This window comes from Paramisgurnus dabryanus, chromosome 17 (genome assembly GCF_030506205.2).
Source record: "Paramisgurnus dabryanus chromosome 17, PD_genome_1.1, whole genome shotgun sequence".
NCBI lineage: Eukaryota > Metazoa > Chordata > Actinopteri > Cypriniformes > Cobitidae > Paramisgurnus > Paramisgurnus dabryanus.
Window position 1 is genome coordinate 586,667 of NC_133353.1, and position 17,715 is coordinate 604,381.

Here is a 17,715-nt window from a genome sequence, read left to right on the forward strand (position 1 = left end):
CAACCACCCCAGACAGAGATTATCTTCTGTATCTCTCTTCTCTATCTCTTCTGTCCTTTCTCACTTTGACCCTAGAAGTCAAATCTAACACAACAGCAGAAGCAGAAAGAGAGAAGGACAATGCGTCCTCAAAGCTAACATCTTCAGCATCTTTTGACCTGTATGAATCTTGTTACCGTGCTTGGACACAACCAAGATCTTGTAAGATCACTGTGACCAGAGAGAAAACATATTTGAGGATCAACAGTTATATATTAATATTAATACCATATATGGTGTATTAATTTATAATAGATAAAATATTTTAATGCTAAATAATTAGGCCTACTGATGGTTTTATTATATAATTAAATGCAGATTTTTTTTACTGTTGGCACATTTGCAATGTGTGTTGGCAATGTATTCACAGCTATTTTTTTTTTGTAATTTATTGAAAAGCAAATAGAAATTATTTAAGATAATTGTAGAATGGCAATTGTATTTAAACATGAACTTTACTTTTTTAAACATTTTTTTCAGTGAGATGCAACAGCGTAAAAAAATCTACATTTTTCTGTCATAATTTACCTGATTAATAATTGACTTTCTATAAATGTACCAACCAGATATATTCCATAACTCACCCATAACTGACCTTGAAATAAACTTTAACCAAAGAAACGAAAATGTAAAATAGGCAATTTTTTAGTGTTAGAGTTAGGATTTGGAAAAGATCCATAATAAACAGGTGTCTGGTATGTTTGTGCATGTTACTTCTCCGTTTACCAAAATAAATAATAATTTAAGTAAATAATAATATTATTATTTTCTCTGTCACTAGATTTTCACGTTGTTAACCACCCATTATGTTGTGTGCGTTTAATACTCTATCGAGTTTTCACAATTTTAGACTTTTATGTAAACATTTTTAAGTTTATTTGCTCTTTAAATGTTTTACATAATTAAATTACAAGTGGAATGAATGGATTTTTAATAAGGAAACAAGTAACCAATCAGTAACCCCCCCCCCCCCAAAATTCTCTCTCTCTCTCTCTCTCTCTCTCTCTCTCTCTCTCTCTCTCTCTGCTACAAGAACGATCCCCATTCCCTGTGATCTATGTACGACCTCTACAAACAATCAGAGAAAAAAAAAACTCGTTATACGTCACTGAAGGTGGTTCATAATATGTGCCAATACCTATAAAGCCCGTGCAAGAGAGATGCACTGAAGACAAACAGCACAGACTGACAGACTCTGGAACTTTCAAGATTTCACAGCATGTTATCGATATTGCTTTAAACTTTTGTTGAGGTGAGTCCTTTTCTCTTTAATTTGCTATGGTCTCACTTTTAGATGTTGTGATTTTGGATTATTAGTGGATTTTGGCCACAAAGTCGCATATTTTAATACTTTTGGATTGCATGTTGGTTTTACTTAGAAGTTCAGTGCAAAACTTTGGAATAGACATACGCTTTAAAACTTTTTAATATAGGCTATTTCAATTTTGTCCGACTCTATCTCAAGTTCAGTTCGTGTCAGATTTACAGTCATAGCGCGGGTGATAGGAAGGGTTGTCCCAGGGATTGCACCCCTAGAAAAGGTGGATAAACTCGGATGAAAGACAAGCCATTGCATGCTACTTGTAAAACTGTTTGGAATAGTTTACTTGTCATTCTCTGGAATGCTGAATAGATTGAAAGCAGATCTTATCTATTCTATCTTTGAATGGTCTTTATTAAATTTATTTCAAATCCGTGTGCTGGTCATTCCTAGATATCCAAGGAGCGCGTAAAGGGTGCCTTCGTTCTATTGCGCAACTTTTGGAGGCGCTCCATCAGGAAACCATCACATCGACCGTGGATTTGTTCCTCCTTCGTTTTGGCTTGATTTTTGTGGAAGATGTTCGGGCACGATTATTGCCTCGTGTCTACGTTGTTGACGGCTGTAGGCGCCATCGTACCCACACTGCTTTTGCTTGTGGTTACGCGGCTGCTGTGGGAATTCAGGTGGAGCATCACTCGGGATCGGGCGTGTAAACTTCCACTACCGAAAGGATCAATGGGATGGCCGCTGATCGGAGAATCCTTCCACTGGCTTTTCCAGGTAAACCTTAAGGGATTTTTTTACAAACGTATAGTTTATGTTGCTCTGTCAATTAAGTAACTTTAAAAAATGCGCTGATCGACATTTTTATAATCTGATTTAATTAAAACGTCACACTTAAGTAACGAGTAATACGTATAATTAGTTTTAAAGAGTTTTTTGTTATTGTAGTAGGTTAGGCTTAAATACTTTAATAATCATTATAGTTTTGCTAATTATTATATTAACCTATCAATTACGCAATTTTTCTTAAACAAAAAATTATAAGGGGTAAGAGCCAGAACCTTTGCTGGCTTAATATACAAATGGATAAGGAGATTTATTCCCTGGCATGTGTGAACTTGATGAGGGTGTAATTCTTCCTAACCATAATATTCACCTCAGTGCCAGAAATGATAATTTCATTCCAGAATATAAAAAAATTACCACAAAAAAACTTTTAAAAAGCCATAGAAGTGTATTGTTAGAAATTGCACTGTGTGAGTCTAAACCCTATATTTATAACAAGCAATGTAAACATTTAACAAGCAATGTAAACGTCGGACAGAAAATAATTGATGAATAACAAATATCTGAAACTCTCTCTGGTTCGTTTAACAGGGATCAAGCTTTCACATCTCCAGGCGTGAAAAACATGGAAATGTTTTTAAAACTCATCTTTTGGGAAAGCCTGTTATCCGGGTGACGGGCGCAGAAAACATTCGTAAGATTCTGCTTGGTGAGCACACGCTCGTGTCCACGCAGTGGCCTCAGAGCACGCGCATCATCCTCGGGCCACACACTCTGGTAAACTCGGTTGGTGACCTCCACAGGAGGAAAAGAAAAGTAAGCCAAATGTCTTATATGCATGCAAACATCCCGTTTGGATGTAACCTGATGTAAAATGGACGTAAAATTACGATAGATGACTAAACATTATGTATGGGTGGTTTTTAAGTTTAGGCTATATAAAATGTATGCCACAATTTCAGTAATAATCGGAATAAATAATAAAGTGGTTTTGCAAATTTCACGCTCTGATTTAGCACCCAATTTAATCCAAATGTAACGAGCTCTCTTCTATATTTTTTAGTTTTTTTATGTATTCTTAGAATAATGCATCCAAATCTGCATTTTCAATCGAAATGTTACACTTATGGAAATGTTTGCAACATTAAATCAAATGAATGCTTTTTTCCACTAAAATTGTGTATTTTACTGCAACATGCTTTGTTTTCCGTGAAATAATTAGGCTGTTTAATTTGCTTCCTAGATCCTTGCAAAAGTGTTTAGCCGCGGGGCGCTCGAGACGTATCTGACGCGGGCTCAAGACGTCGTCAAGTCTGAAATTGCCAAGTGGTGCGCCGAGTCCGGCTCTGTGGATGTTTACGCCGCTTCCAAGTCGCTCACCTTCCGCATCGCGGTGCGGGTCCTGCTTGGTCTCCGTCTGGAAGAGCAGCGCATCCTCTCTCTCTCGAAAACCTTTGAACAGCTCATGAACAACCTGTTCTCTCTTCCATTTGACAACCCCGTAAGCGGCCTGCGCAAGGTAAGAAGGATTCATCTGTCTGTCTGTGTCTTTATCTATCTATCTGCCTGCGCCAAATAAACAAAATGTGCATGTCATTTGTGATTTGTTGTAGGGAATCCAGGCTCGTGAGATTTTGCATTCTGCCATGGAAAAGATCATAGAGGAGAAACTTCAAAAACCGCAAGCAGGTGATTACTGTGATGCTTTCGACTATATCCTGAGTAGCGCAAGAGAAAATGACTACGAACTAACAATGCAAGAACTCAAGGTAAAAACAACAACTTTTTGCGTTGGTTTACAGTATAAAAAGAAGAGAAAAATTACATTTGCTGCACGTTCCTGTAGCTCACTTCGTAGAGAATTCCGCTAGCAACTTGGTCGTGGGTTTGAGCCCACAGCTAAAATGCATACGGCCTACATTAAGTCCACTCTGGATAAAGCGTCTGCCAAATGCATAAATGTAAATAAAATGTAAACTTTTAACTATGATACAATAATGTAAATTTATTTCAGGAAACTGCGGTGGAGTTAATCTTCGCTGCGCACTCCACCACAGCCAGCGCATCTACATCCCTCATCCTGCAGCTCCTGCGCCATCCAGATGTGAGCGAGCGCGCAAGAGTCGAGCTGGAGAGCGAGGGCTTGATCGGTGACTCGCACGGCTACTGCCGCTCGCGTTGCCATGGCAACGTCATCAATGAGGAAAGCGAAGCGGATGAGAAGGGATCAACGAAGAATAAAACAACGTGCTTTGAAACGGCGGAAAAGGAGGAGGGGCGTCGCTCTCGGATTAACGTCCCATACCTCAGCTTGGAAAAAATGGGCCAGCTTTCTTACCTGGACTGTGTGGTCAAAGAAGTGCTGCGATTTCTTCCCCCAGTGTCCGGGGGATACAGGACCGTGTTGCAAACATTTGAATTGAATGTGAGTTCCTTCAAACATATTATGTTTACAAACGCAAGCTGTTTGATCCAAGTTTAAGGAAGAATAAACAAAAAATGCCAATATAATTAAACTGGTAAAATTAAAAATTATAACAAAAAATTGAAGGAAACTATTTTTACACAGCTCTCTGGAATATTTGATTCTGATTGGTCAGTTGCGACCTTAATCCCAGCTCTATAACAATTGCTAAGATTGATAACAATCCTAGTCTGGGTACTGCCAGTCATGTTGACCACAGTGGCGGCTGCTGACTTCTTTTTCGAGGGCGCTCAATGCGAAGTTCGTCACAACATGTATGTAGCCCATCATGTGTTTGGTTCATAATTTCAAAATATGTGTTCTGCGCGTCAAGTGATCCTATATGAATCACGTGTCTTTTCAAAATAAGTGCCGGCTGCAGACGCGTCTAAATTGTTTATGATAAAAGAGACGTTCGCGTTTGCCAGATACTCACATAATCTCATGCGTAATCAGAGTTTAGTGTTGAACGAGTGTCTTGCGTGTATTTTGTGAACGTGAGCGTCTCTTTTATCATAAACGGTTTTGACGCGTGTGCAGCAGGCACTTATTTTAACAAAACACGTGATGCACATGGTTCACATGATGCTTCAAGTGCATATTTTAAAACACAAGCAACACACACGACACTCCGAACACATATTTTGAATTTGCATCGTTCGGATGAGCAGTCACCAGCCGCCACTGCTTGACCAGTACTACTTACATGTATGTTGTATCACTTCTTATCCACACTATTTTCTCATGCCAGTTTTTGAATTTGTTATAAATGGGCTAAAATGGGTTTATTTTTCAATAACAACTGCCTGGATGTAGACATCAGATGACTCCGGGCTGGATCTACGCCGAAGTAAATGGATCCAGCACAGATTTGGAGTCATCTGCTGTCTTTCCTTAAAACAAATACATATTTACAAGGGTCGTTCAAGCAAACTGGGACATGCCTCTTATTCTCATGAGACAAATTCCCAGTTTGCCTTGAACGACCTTTGTAAAAACTGATACTTTGGACAGCAAATTAATTAATATGTTCTGCATCTACAGGGTTATCAGATCCCGAAAGGTTGGAGCGTCATGTATAGCATCCGTGACACTCACGAGACCGCCGCCGCCTATCAAAACCCAGAGCTCTTTGACCCGGACCGGTTCGGCGCTGAAAGAGATGAGAGTAAAAACGAACGTTTCAGCTACGTGCCTTTCGGTGGCGGAGTGAGGAGCTGCATCGGACGGGAGCTTGCTTTGATCGTGCTGAAAACTCTTGCAGTGGAGTTGCTCGCCACGGCTGAGTGGAGTCTCGCGACAGAAACATATCCCAGAATGCAGACCGTGCCGGTGGTGTATCCGATCAATGGATTGCACGTGTTTTTTAACTACAGAAACAACGGGATCGAAAGAAACCGGAGGGAGTCGACTCATATATAAGCAAAATCTGTAATTAGAGACTTAGAAACATCTAACACAGCGTTTCTCAACCGGAACTTCTAAGGGAGCCTCAAGATGACTTTAAATTACTTAAAATATGACAAAACAAGCATTAATATAAGCTAAAACAACTAAAAATCAATATACATATAAGATTTTTATAACAAATATACATTTTTCTGGTTATGCCAAGCTTTGGAATATTTTATAGGGTAGAAACTGTGATGGGTGTGGGGGGAGGCTACAAATACTGTTGTGGCAACCCAATCTCATGAAATGCGTATAAATGGCACGCAGTATGATTATCGTGCAACAAATAAGCCAAATTCCAATTTTGCATGCATATGATACGCCAGTCCTTCTCGTACACTTATATGGCATATCTTTTTGTGACATTTTATTTATTGGTTTCTCATCTGTTTTCTTTTTTTAAGCCATTGTTGCTTGAGTTTGATATGCTTTAGGATGTAATTTAATATATAGGTTTTTCCATGCTTTATCTATTTTTAAACCATTGTCGCTTGGAGTTGGTGTTAGAATTGGGGTTTGGGTTAGGATGTCATTTTATTAGGGATGTAACGATTCAATCGCGGTCCCCATTAAAAATGCTGAAATCTGAATCGCAAGGCAGCGATTCTTTGTTTCATGCACAACTTGTGCGTGTATACTACGGCATTTGGTCAGTAGAAAGTCCTTATCAATCTAAAATCATTATGAGTCGGAGTTGTTTATAACGTGCATTTAAAAAAGCAACTCTCGTTAAATAAAAATCATTCAAAATATTCTTTATTATCAAGAAAATACCTGAAACAATTTGAAGAACAGCAATATAAATATTCCTGTAGACATTTCCTGGGATAGCATTTGCAATGCTACTTCTTCTGTGGCACAAAGGGAGTTTCTGCATGAGAGCGCCCCCTGGTGTTCGCATGTGCCGGGATTTCACCGTAATTCATTCATTGAGAAAACGCGCATTTGCACGGTTCATCGTTACACCCCTACATTTTATGTTACAAAAACTTACCCAAACCCATGGTAAAAAACATGAAAAGACGTGCCATATAAGTGAACCGGAAGGACTGTCGTATTCTATGCATGCAAAATTGGAATTTGGGGTATGTATTGCACGATAATCACACTGAGTGCCATTTATAAACATTTCATGAGAATGGGCTGGTTGTGGACAGTTGGAGAGGGTTGAAGTCAAAAAAGGTTGAGATCTGCTGAACCACTTGGAATCCATGTCCGACAGGTATGTAAAGAAAAACAACTGCAAATCCAATACTGTGGATTCAAAATGGTGGACCTATCATAGTCAGGTCAGGCCATGTTGCAAATCATAAACTCCTGTACTGGGACATCCATGTTTTTAAAAAAACTTTCATCAATTACTTTGGCCTATCTGCAAAACAAATACAAACTTTTAGGCATGATGAGCATGAGGGCATTGTATCCTATAGATCAGGGGTAGGCAACGTCGATCCTGGAGTACCGATGTCCTGCAGATTTTAACTCCTGATAAAACCTTGCCTACCTGTAGTTTTCAGGTGACTCTTTAGACCTTGAATAGCTATTTCTTGTGTGCTTGATTAAAGCTGCAGCAAAACTACAGGACAGACGTTGCCTACCCCTATCTTGTTAGGAGAAATAAAAAGGAGCATTTAAATACATTTATTCTTTTATGTCAGACTTATGATATATAAACCTGTTTTGTGAAATGAAGTAGAAACGAATAAGCTCTATTTATAAATGTTATTTTTTTCTCAGAGAGACAGTTCAAATGATGGTAACCACAAAGTTGACAGTACCCTTTGACTTCCATAGCCGGAGAAACAAATACGACGGAAGTCAATGGTTGGCCAACTGGGCGCTTACCATCATTTATCAGAATATCTTCTTGTGTGTTTAACAGAAAAAAGAAACTCAGAAAAACACGAGACTTTTTTTAAATTTCCTTTTTGGTGAACTATTCCTTTAAGAATAGGTCACTATGAAATAAATATGCCACTTTTCTTTAGTTTATACCGTATGCCACTGTACTATAATAATTGCTAGTTATCTGTACTCTAGTACTTACAGAAGATACATATTAATTTAATTCATATAAATAGGCTACTAATGCATAGTGTATGTTTATTATGAATGTAAGCTGTGAAAAATGACCCTTGCGCTGTGAAAAGGGAGGATACAGGGAAGGAGAAAACAAGCAGCACTTTTTCTCCAAAATAGGAGCATGTGTGTGTCCTTGTCTTGTCAATACTTGTGTGTGTAATTTGTAGTTTTTGTTTTCATGTGTGTCTTGAGGAGTAGATACTAAGTATTCATGTTTATTTTATATCTTCTACTGTATCTTTTTTTAAATGTGTATTTGGAGTTCTGCTAATATGTTTAAGATATCTCTGTTTAATAAAGAGATCGGATGTGTTTAAGTGACTAAGAATTTTGTTGTCCTGCTGTAATTGGTCAACCAGCCACTTTTATCAAGACAAACCATTTGTAAGTTTTTCAAGTTACTAAGCAAAAGAGGTAGCGTACACTTATGTACGGACATAAAACTAACAAAAGAGTTGTCATACATTGACTGACACACATCCACAGGGCACACAAGCAGACAAACTTGTGGATTCCTATTGAAATCAATGAAATATCCAATACTGGATATGATGCAAATCTGCAATTTGTTTATTTATTACAAGTTGATCCAGTATGTGGCTTTAATTCTTAAAGGGACCCTCCACTTTAAAAAAAAGGCTCATTTTCCAGCTCCCCTAGAGTTAAAAACTTGATTTTTACTGTTTTGGAATCCATTCACGTGATCTCCAGGTCTGGCAGAACCATTTTTAGCATAGCTTAGCATAATCCATTGAATCTGATTAGACCATTAGCATCGCACTCAAAAATAACCAAAGAGTTTCGATTTTTATTTTATTTAAAACTTGACTCTCCCGTAGTTACATCCTGCACTAAGACCAACGGAATATTAAAAGTTGCAATTTTCTAGGCCTATATGGCTAGAAACGACACTCTCATTCCAGTGTAATAATCAAGGACTACCATGGCTGCAGCAGGCGCAATGTTATCACGCAGTGCCTGAAAATACTTTTTTTTTTTAGATTTTATAGCTTTTGACAAAGGCATTTTCTTCCCACATACATTCAGATATTAGAATAAAAAAGAACATAACACAAATAATAATACTACGAATAACAATAACAAGCTACGATAGCACATGCCGGTAACCAGAAGCGATCAACCCATTTTTTCAGTTTGGTCACGTGACGTCCGACATATATCCTATTCTCTATGAATGAATTCAAGTCCCGCCCTACCTTTTTTCTCATTTCAGAGGCCTTTTCAGTTGATATACGTCACTATGGGGAAAACCAGACAATTGCTACTTCTGTTTCATGGTAACTTTAAAATAATTGGTCAGCCATAAAATGAAAGTATTTATACAAAATTCACCTCTGCATAAGAAAGTCACCAATGTTAACAGTCAGTCAAACATTGAACTTTCTTTGATCCTACAATTACATTTCTATTGAAATCTATGTGCCATAATCCTATTTATCTCCTTTATTGTTGCACGATATCCCCGAGCTAGGATTATTGTTCATCTGAACTTTTGAACCGGATTACTTTGTTTGTACGCAATGTCACACCTTCAATCACAAACTGCCAACAGGATAAACAACATGATTTTATACAGTAAGTGCCAGACAACACGCTAGACACACTGCGTTACCATTAGCCATACTAAAATAACCCACACAGTGGAAAGCCATTTTGAACGAACATCATCATCTACAGGTGACATCCAAAATGTGTGTAAGTGAATGGATGATAGTCGAATCTGTGTATGTGATGTGTCATGACCTCTGTTGGCAGAATAAGTGTGTGTGTGTTGGAATGCAGAAACAGCAGCTGGTGTCTACACTGTAATTACCCTGCAGCACAAATGCTTCCTGCCCAAAACACACATCTAACCCATCTACAGGTACTTACAGCAACCCTCTATACTCAAAAAATAAGAGCAAAGGTGAGGAGGACACACACATGTAGATAGACACACATTTCTCAGCTGCATTTCTTTTTAACCACTTTTAAACTTATTATTGATTTAAGCTTTATGTGACAACCCAGCAGTTTTTTTTAATAAAATCATTGTACATATAAATAATATTCTGTGAAAATATAACCTTGATATCACTGCCAGGGTCACATATGTCCTGTTTCAAAAGTTTATATTTTTCTCCACATTTTAGAATATAACTTAACTTACCCTTATAAAAATTATCCATGGTTTTGACAACCATGCCTAGAACTTACTCTATGTACTGTTGGTGTTTTATCAACCGGCCTATTGATGTCTCACCCTGAGGCACTTTTTAAACATCATTGAAGGAGTTACCACGTATTATAGGCTCTTATTAGCTGCTTTTTCTTTATAATTTGTCCATGTCATTCATATTAAAAAATATAGCGGTGAAAATAAGTATTTAACACATCAGCATTTTTTTTTATCAGTAAGGGGATTTCTAAGTGGGCTATTGACACAAAATTTCCACCAGATGTAGCCTTTAAGTCAAATATTGAATTCATATAAAGAAATCACAACATTTAAGTATACAAGTTGAGTCATAATAAATAAAGTTAAATGACACAGGGAATAAGTATTGAACACTAGGGATGTAACGATTCAATCGCGTTTCCCATTAAAAATGCCTGTCTGAAATCGATTCTGAATCGCAAGGCTACGATTCTTTGTTTCATGCACAGCTTGTGCATGTACTATGGCCTTTGGTCAGTAGGAAGTCCTTATCAATCTAAAATCATTATGAGTCGGAGTCGTTTATAACATGCATTTAAAAAAGCAACACTCGTTAAACTAAATCATTCAAAATATTATTTATTATCATGAAAATACATTTTTCAACAATTTGAAGAACAGCGTATAAATATTCCTGTGTACTTTTCCTGGAATAGTGTTTGTAATTCTACTTCTTTTGTGGCACAAAAGGAGTTTCTGCATGAGAGTGCCCCCTGGCGTTCGGATGCGCTGGGATTTCACCGTAATTCATTCAAATGAATTCATTGAGAAAACGCGCATTTGCACGGTTAATGGTTACACCCCTATTGAACACATGAAGACAACAAGGTGCATAATTGCATAGACAGTCAGGAGATATCAGCTGCTTTAGTCGTAATTGATGGCCTATAAAGGCTTCTCATTACCCAGGGGGCACACAGGAAAGACTTCATTATGGGTAAAAGCAAAGAATTCTCTCAAGATCTTCGTAATCTTATCGTTGAATGGGGGAATGATTATAGGTGCATTTCCAGAATGCTGAATGTTCCTGTGAGCACTGTGGGGGCCATTTTTCGGAAATGTAAAGAGCATCACTTCACCATAAACCGGCCACGATCCGGTGCTACACATAAGATCCCTTCCAAGGAGTACATAGAATAATCAGTAGAGTTCTCCAAGAGCCAAAAACCACTCGGGCAGAACTTCAGGAAGACCTTGCATCAGCAGGTACTGTTGTTTCAAAGAAAACTATAAGCAATGCACTGAACCGCCATGGCATCCATGCACGCTCACCACGTAAGACTCCATTGCTGAACAAAAAGCATCGTTAAAGTTCGCAAAAGAGCATTTGGAGAAGCCTGTGGATTAATGGGAGACTATAGTATGGTCAGATGAAAGCAAAATTGAACTTTTTGGCAGTCAATCTACACAACCATTTGGAGAAGAAATGGCACTGCCCACCACCCCAAGAACACCATACCAACAGTTAAGTTTGAGGGTGGAAGCATCATGGTTTGGGGCTGCTTTCAGCAAGGGGTACTGGCAGACCTCATATTATTGATGGCAGGATGAATGGAGAAATGTAACGGGACATTTTTGGATAAAAATCTGCTGCCATCTACCTGAAAGCTGAAAATGAAAAGAGTGGTCAGTCAATCACCTGACATAAATCCCATAGAAAATCTATGGAGAGAACTGAAGATCAAAGTTCACAAAAGAGGCCCAAGGAACCTTCAAGATTTAAAGACCATTTGTGTGGAAGAATGGACCAGAATCACTCCTGAGCAATGCAGAGGACTGGTCTCTCCATACAAGAAGGGTCTAGACTCTAGAAGCTGTAATAACCAACAAATCTTTTCTACAACGTATTAAAAACGTGTGTTTAATACTTATCCCCTGTGTCATTTCACTTTATTTATTATGACTCAACTTGTATACTTAAATGTTCTTAAAATGTATTTTCCCCGCTGTATGTATTAAATCTTTTTATTTTTCTAATTTAAAATTGTATATGTTGGCTGGCACAATAATATGTGACCCTGGATGTGAAATCCAGGCTAAAGTCTTATCATTTTGGATCATTTTAATATTTGAGATGGCCTTACTCAATAATCAATACTGAAGATATCAAGGTTATATTTTTACAGAATTTTCTTTACATTATGCAGGATGATTTTATGTAGAAAAACATATTTATGTCTACAATTTTTAAAACATTTAAGCACACTATGTTCATCAGAAAAATGTAGTTAAAGCTCCACTGTGTAGGATCTACTCCCAACTAGCGGTGAAATTCTATATGACAACCAACTGAATATTACTTTCTAGCCCCCCCCCCATTCGGAACGCGTTTTAACTCGTACGGTGGCCCTGTCATGCCAAGATTAACATGGCTTCCAGTAAAGCAAAAGCAATGAAAACAGATGAACAATTTGCAATGTCCTTTGCCTGTGATCCGTCAAAGCACACAGATTTATGTTAAACAAGGAAAAAGTCTGATTTTCATGAAATGTCTGCTTAAAATCACATACAAAAAGCAACCATAAACGTAGCTTAGACACTCCTTTTTCATCGACGCGAGGAAAAATATCACAGGGGCTGTTACACTTGGTATTAAGATGTGTTTTCGTCGATCGGATCACAAGTGGACGAGAGAGACACATCACGTTTACACTTGGTGTTTAAATACGTCTCTTTTTGTCCATTTTCGACCGCTTCTCTCCAGATTACTGAGGGGATGGTCTGTGAACGAGTCCCTCTCCTGTCATTTAATCATGAGCGGAAGTAATGACGAGTTTAAATGGACTCAAACTCATATTATTATGAGTCCAATGTTTATGTTTTAAGTAAACATGTTACATGTCCGTGTATATGTAAGAGCTTTCTCTGATATTGGGGAAATAAGATCGCTCAACTTTCACTCGCTTGTAAAAAGAAACAAAAGACGCGCAGATCAGCGGCGTTAGTTTTATCAATGAAAGGCTAAAAATAGGGCTGTCACCGTGTGTTTGTGCTAGAGGTCAGAAAAGATGAAAAACATTTATCTCAGTACCTCAGATTACATAAATGGCCGGAGAGACGGCGTGTGGCTGTTCGAACCCATTAAACCACATGCGTGTTTACAAGTGTTATGCATAATCATTCTATAGTTAGCCAAGGAACTATAAAACTTTAAGTTTACAACATAGACTGTATAGATGTAAACGAATATGCTGAATTACCTGTGCAGAAGATAGAAAGTATGCAACTTCGGTGTCCCTTGAGCCCCATCTTGGAAAACTAACATTACTTCAATATTGACTTTGGTCTTGTTTTTTTTCCTGCGTTTTAAATCCCCTTTTCGCTTCCTTGGCGACGTGTTTTAATGTCCTCGAAAATAGGTCTTCAACAGGCTTTCAAATCTGCCTCAAATCAAAGCATTAGATCGCGGGATCATCACAGTGTGCAGCTGTTGTTGAATCCGAAGGATTCAGTCTACACAGGTCGCATATGCGGGCTGCATACGTCATCAAACCTGGTTTATCTAAATTAACTGAGCATTACATTCACAAGTCATAAGCATATTACATCAATTTACAATTAACTAAGAATAATTGTCAGCTTTAAAATTGTTAATATTCTGAAATAAGACTGTCTTGATGACGTATACCACCTACACATTCAACCTCGTGAAGCTTTAGCTAGCGGCCAGCGTGAGTGTAGTCTGAAAGCACGAAAGGCGGAGCTTGAATTTCAGGAATGTCCCTTGTCGGCGAATGTATTTCAAAGATGGAGGCACAACATGGATTCAGCCAGTCGAGCGACTCGACCGTATCTATTTTGAATAGCAGATTCTACACTTACGAGAATACTTTGATTAGTGGGTGGAAGTTACTACACATGAATGAGCACATACTTTTGAAAGAAAACATGGGTTTTTGCTAAGAATTTACTCAAAAAAGTACACAGTGTAGCTTTAAATGACCCTAAACTTCTGAATAAGTTATAGCTTCATGATCAAGAGTGTACTGTCTCATTCAAAATGTCTCTCTCTCTCTCTCTCTCTCTCTCTCTCTCTCTCTCTCATAATTAAAAACACCTCCAGGCAAAATATAAGTAATCTTCTGCCAGGTTCGAAGGAAGACTAGTTCACCAAAAGTACAGGATTGTCCCAAGAAAGGTGTGTTTGAAGACATATTCAGAATAAGGAAATCACCTCAACGTGACCCTGTGTTTTTATCTTTATTAAACAACACAGTTTCCTGTTCTTCTTTATAACATATTCATCCACACTATACTGCCTACTTCCTTAACAGAAATGTTAATTCACAAGGAACATTCAGAGAAGAAGAATACACAACAGTCAGTGCTGACAGTGATGGGACTTGACATGAGCGGACTGAACTTGAGATAAAAAGAACGCAAGGTTCACAGAGGAATTCCCATCATTGCCTTAGGCGAATAATGGCAAAATTTTAAAGCCACATTGTTCATCAGACTGTCACAGATGCTGAAGGTGGGGATGGGTTTTTTAGGGTTCAATAGCGAGGTGACTGACGTGCATTAATAAAGAAGAATCTACGCAATAATACACACTGCGCCCATAAGCGCTCTGTCGTCATATCGGCATAAGCTTGCATTGATGCTGAAACAATGTAAACAAATAAATAGGTTCAGCCTGACCGAGCGTCTTCAAAGGGCAGTTTCATGTATTTCTTGATAGGGACTACAGCTGCGGTTGAATTCAAAGATCTGTCATCAAACCTGATGCTAATCAGTTATGGTGTGTCACAAATGTCAGTTTGAATGTGATTGTCAATAGACGTCTCTTACCTGATAAGACAGAAAAACAATTTAAACTGGATTCTGTTTAGACTTGTTCTGCTGGAAGCCTTTGTGTGTATATATATTTTGCATATACATACAGTATATATATGTTGAAACCCCTGCAGCTCCATCCTGCACCTAATCTCTGAAAAGAAATGTCAAATGAAGGCAAGAAGCATTATTATTTATGTCAAATACACCCTTCAACCTTTCAAAGTGTAACAATGTAACAAATGATACATTTAATGACTTGTTTTTGTGTATTAACATCATATAGCTACTGTGAAAGAGTGCGCACAAAGGGTGCGCGTAACAAGAGACCTTTCAGTGACCTTTTCTCATGCACAACTATCACAATGTTAGTTTGTGATGCGAGGAATTTTTTTTTAAGAATAGTTGGAAACACTTTAATGTTGTATTTGTTAATATTGTATTTGTAAGGCATTAGCTAACATGAACTAAAAATAAGCAATAGTCTTTTTTAGCATTTATTCACCTTTACACTGTAAAATGTAAAAGTTGGATCAACTTAAAAAATTACTTTAATTGGTAACAACTAAAATTTAAAGTTTTTTCAACTTAAATTTTCTCACTTAGAGAAAGTTTTAAGTTGAAAATGTTCAAATATTTTATTTTATTTACAGTTTTTTTAAGTGGAGCAGCTTTCACTTTTTAAAGAGTTTCAATGGTAATGCAATTGTTAAGTTTATTTACATTAACTAATTACAATTTAATTAACGGTTAAAATTTTTATTTGAAATTAACATAAACTAAGATTAATAAATGCTCTAAAATAGAATTAATAAATGCTATAAATTATGTTTTTTCTTGTGAAATGTTTTAAAATATCTGTTGTGTAATAATGTAGGTCTGATTTAAAAGATACAAGAAGGTACAAAAGTTGTCCCTAGGTTTTCAAAAAGTACACTTTTGTACCCAAAGGTGTCTGGGAACTTAGAGGTACATGCTGGTTCCTCAAAGGTTTATCTGTACCCTGTCCCATTGACAACTCTTGTACCACAATATCCCTGCCCCACAGGAGGGCATTGCCCCCAGTTTGAGAACAACTGCTCTACTGTACAGGCCCTGTCCCAAATGGCACACTCCGGACTTCACGTGACATCATGTAGTGCAGACCTTAGAGACCCTTGGCACGAGTCCACAAGGGCGCACCGGAGTCGTAATTTGGGACAGACTGGAGTGTCACGCCGGAAATAGGAAGAGAAGTTCCCATCAGTGTGAACTCCTCCCTTCCGTCGTCTGATTGGTCTGATTGCTCTTTCGCAAGGACTTCTGGGTTGGTAAAGTGTGCGAAAGCCTACTGCAGTGCGGGCTTCGCTGAAGACTGTATCAAGGGTGCAAAGGGGCGCTGATGAGCACACTTCGAAGTGTAAAAATGACAGATGGGACACCCTACGAACTTGTAGACTAAGCGAGCATGCGCCAAGAGACGCACCATTTGGGACGGGGCTATTGACGGTTTCATCGGACGCACGTGCGGTGACGTGATTACGCGTCTGTTCGGAACTTTACTTCCGGTTTCTGTTTGTTTAATGGTCGGACTAGTTGCTTAACTGAATTCTTGAACAACTATCTCGTCGAAAATAACAAATGTTTTGGAGTCCTAGGTAATCTTCGTGTTTATTTTGCTTGTTATATAAATAACTACTTTAAAAGGACTTTGTTGTTATTTATTCTTAGCGGAGTTTACCAAAAGTTACGTGTGTTCCACGAAAGCCGCTTGTTTATGTTGTTACTGCTGAAACCGTCTTATAGGGATAGTGAAAATTCAAGTTACTGACGTTATTACTTGTGAATCTTCTAAAAGCACTGTTTTCAGAAATGTATACAAGAAGAGCCTGTACAGTAGACCTGCAGCATCTTTCTTGTGAGTTCAATCTCAGGTCATAATTTTCTATGATTTTCCAGAAATCTGGCTTTTACCTCGGGCTTCATGCCGTTGTTAATGGCTCACCTCTCTTTAACACCCTCACATATTCTTGCTTCCCACACCCACAGGTTAGCAGACGGTGATACCGACCTGATATTGAACTTAAGGTACTTTTCTGTACCAGGTGTGTCAGTTGTGCTTTCTGCATGTGTTTATGTGATGAAAGCAGGGAAATGCAATCACCTCAGGCATATATGGCTTCCTTTCAAAAAGTAAAAAAAAAATGTCAGAGTATACTATCCACAATAATTCATGAGAACCAAGCCTTCCTGGAACTGTATTCGGTTTGCTCATCCACATTTTTTATATGTGGCACTTATGGGAATTGATTCGATTGTTAAACGTGGTGTTGGGGGAAAAGGATTTGATGACATCACATACGAATTAAAATCATTATAAGTTATATATTTTGATAACTTTGTTTTGTTGGGCATAATGTGCAACAATCGCATAAAGTTAGCAGTTTTTGCGAAAGATATAACAAATAAACAAATAACCAAGTACAGCATTACTATCCAACCACAAGTCTTACGAATGCAGTACCAAATACAAGTCAGCATTCACGCATCCCTGTCCTTTCGCCCAATGCAAAACATGTCATTATTATAATGTCTGAGACAGACAATAACAAATTTATTTGGTTTGGTTGAACATAGGGTATAAATACAAAT

The 17,715-nt window shown here is 37.9% G+C and overlaps 1 protein-coding gene across 1 annotated transcript; it reads left to right on the forward strand.

Moving 5' to 3' along the window:
• The first annotated feature begins 1,187 nt into the window (after positions 1-1,187).
• On the forward strand, positions 1,188-8,433 carry cyp26c1 (cytochrome P450, family 26, subfamily C, polypeptide 1). The gene is made up of 7 exons (XM_065244866.2): positions 1,188-1,291; positions 1,754-2,083; positions 2,684-2,908; positions 3,336-3,611; positions 3,706-3,861; positions 4,107-4,517; positions 5,601-8,433. The coding sequence occupies exons 2-7, from the start codon at positions 1,880-1,882 to the stop codon at positions 5,976-5,978; spliced, it is 1,650 nt and encodes a 549-aa protein (XP_065100938.2). The 5' UTR covers positions 1,188-1,291; positions 1,754-1,879; the 3' UTR covers positions 5,979-8,433.
• Positions 8,434-17,715: the final 9,282 nt, after the last annotated feature.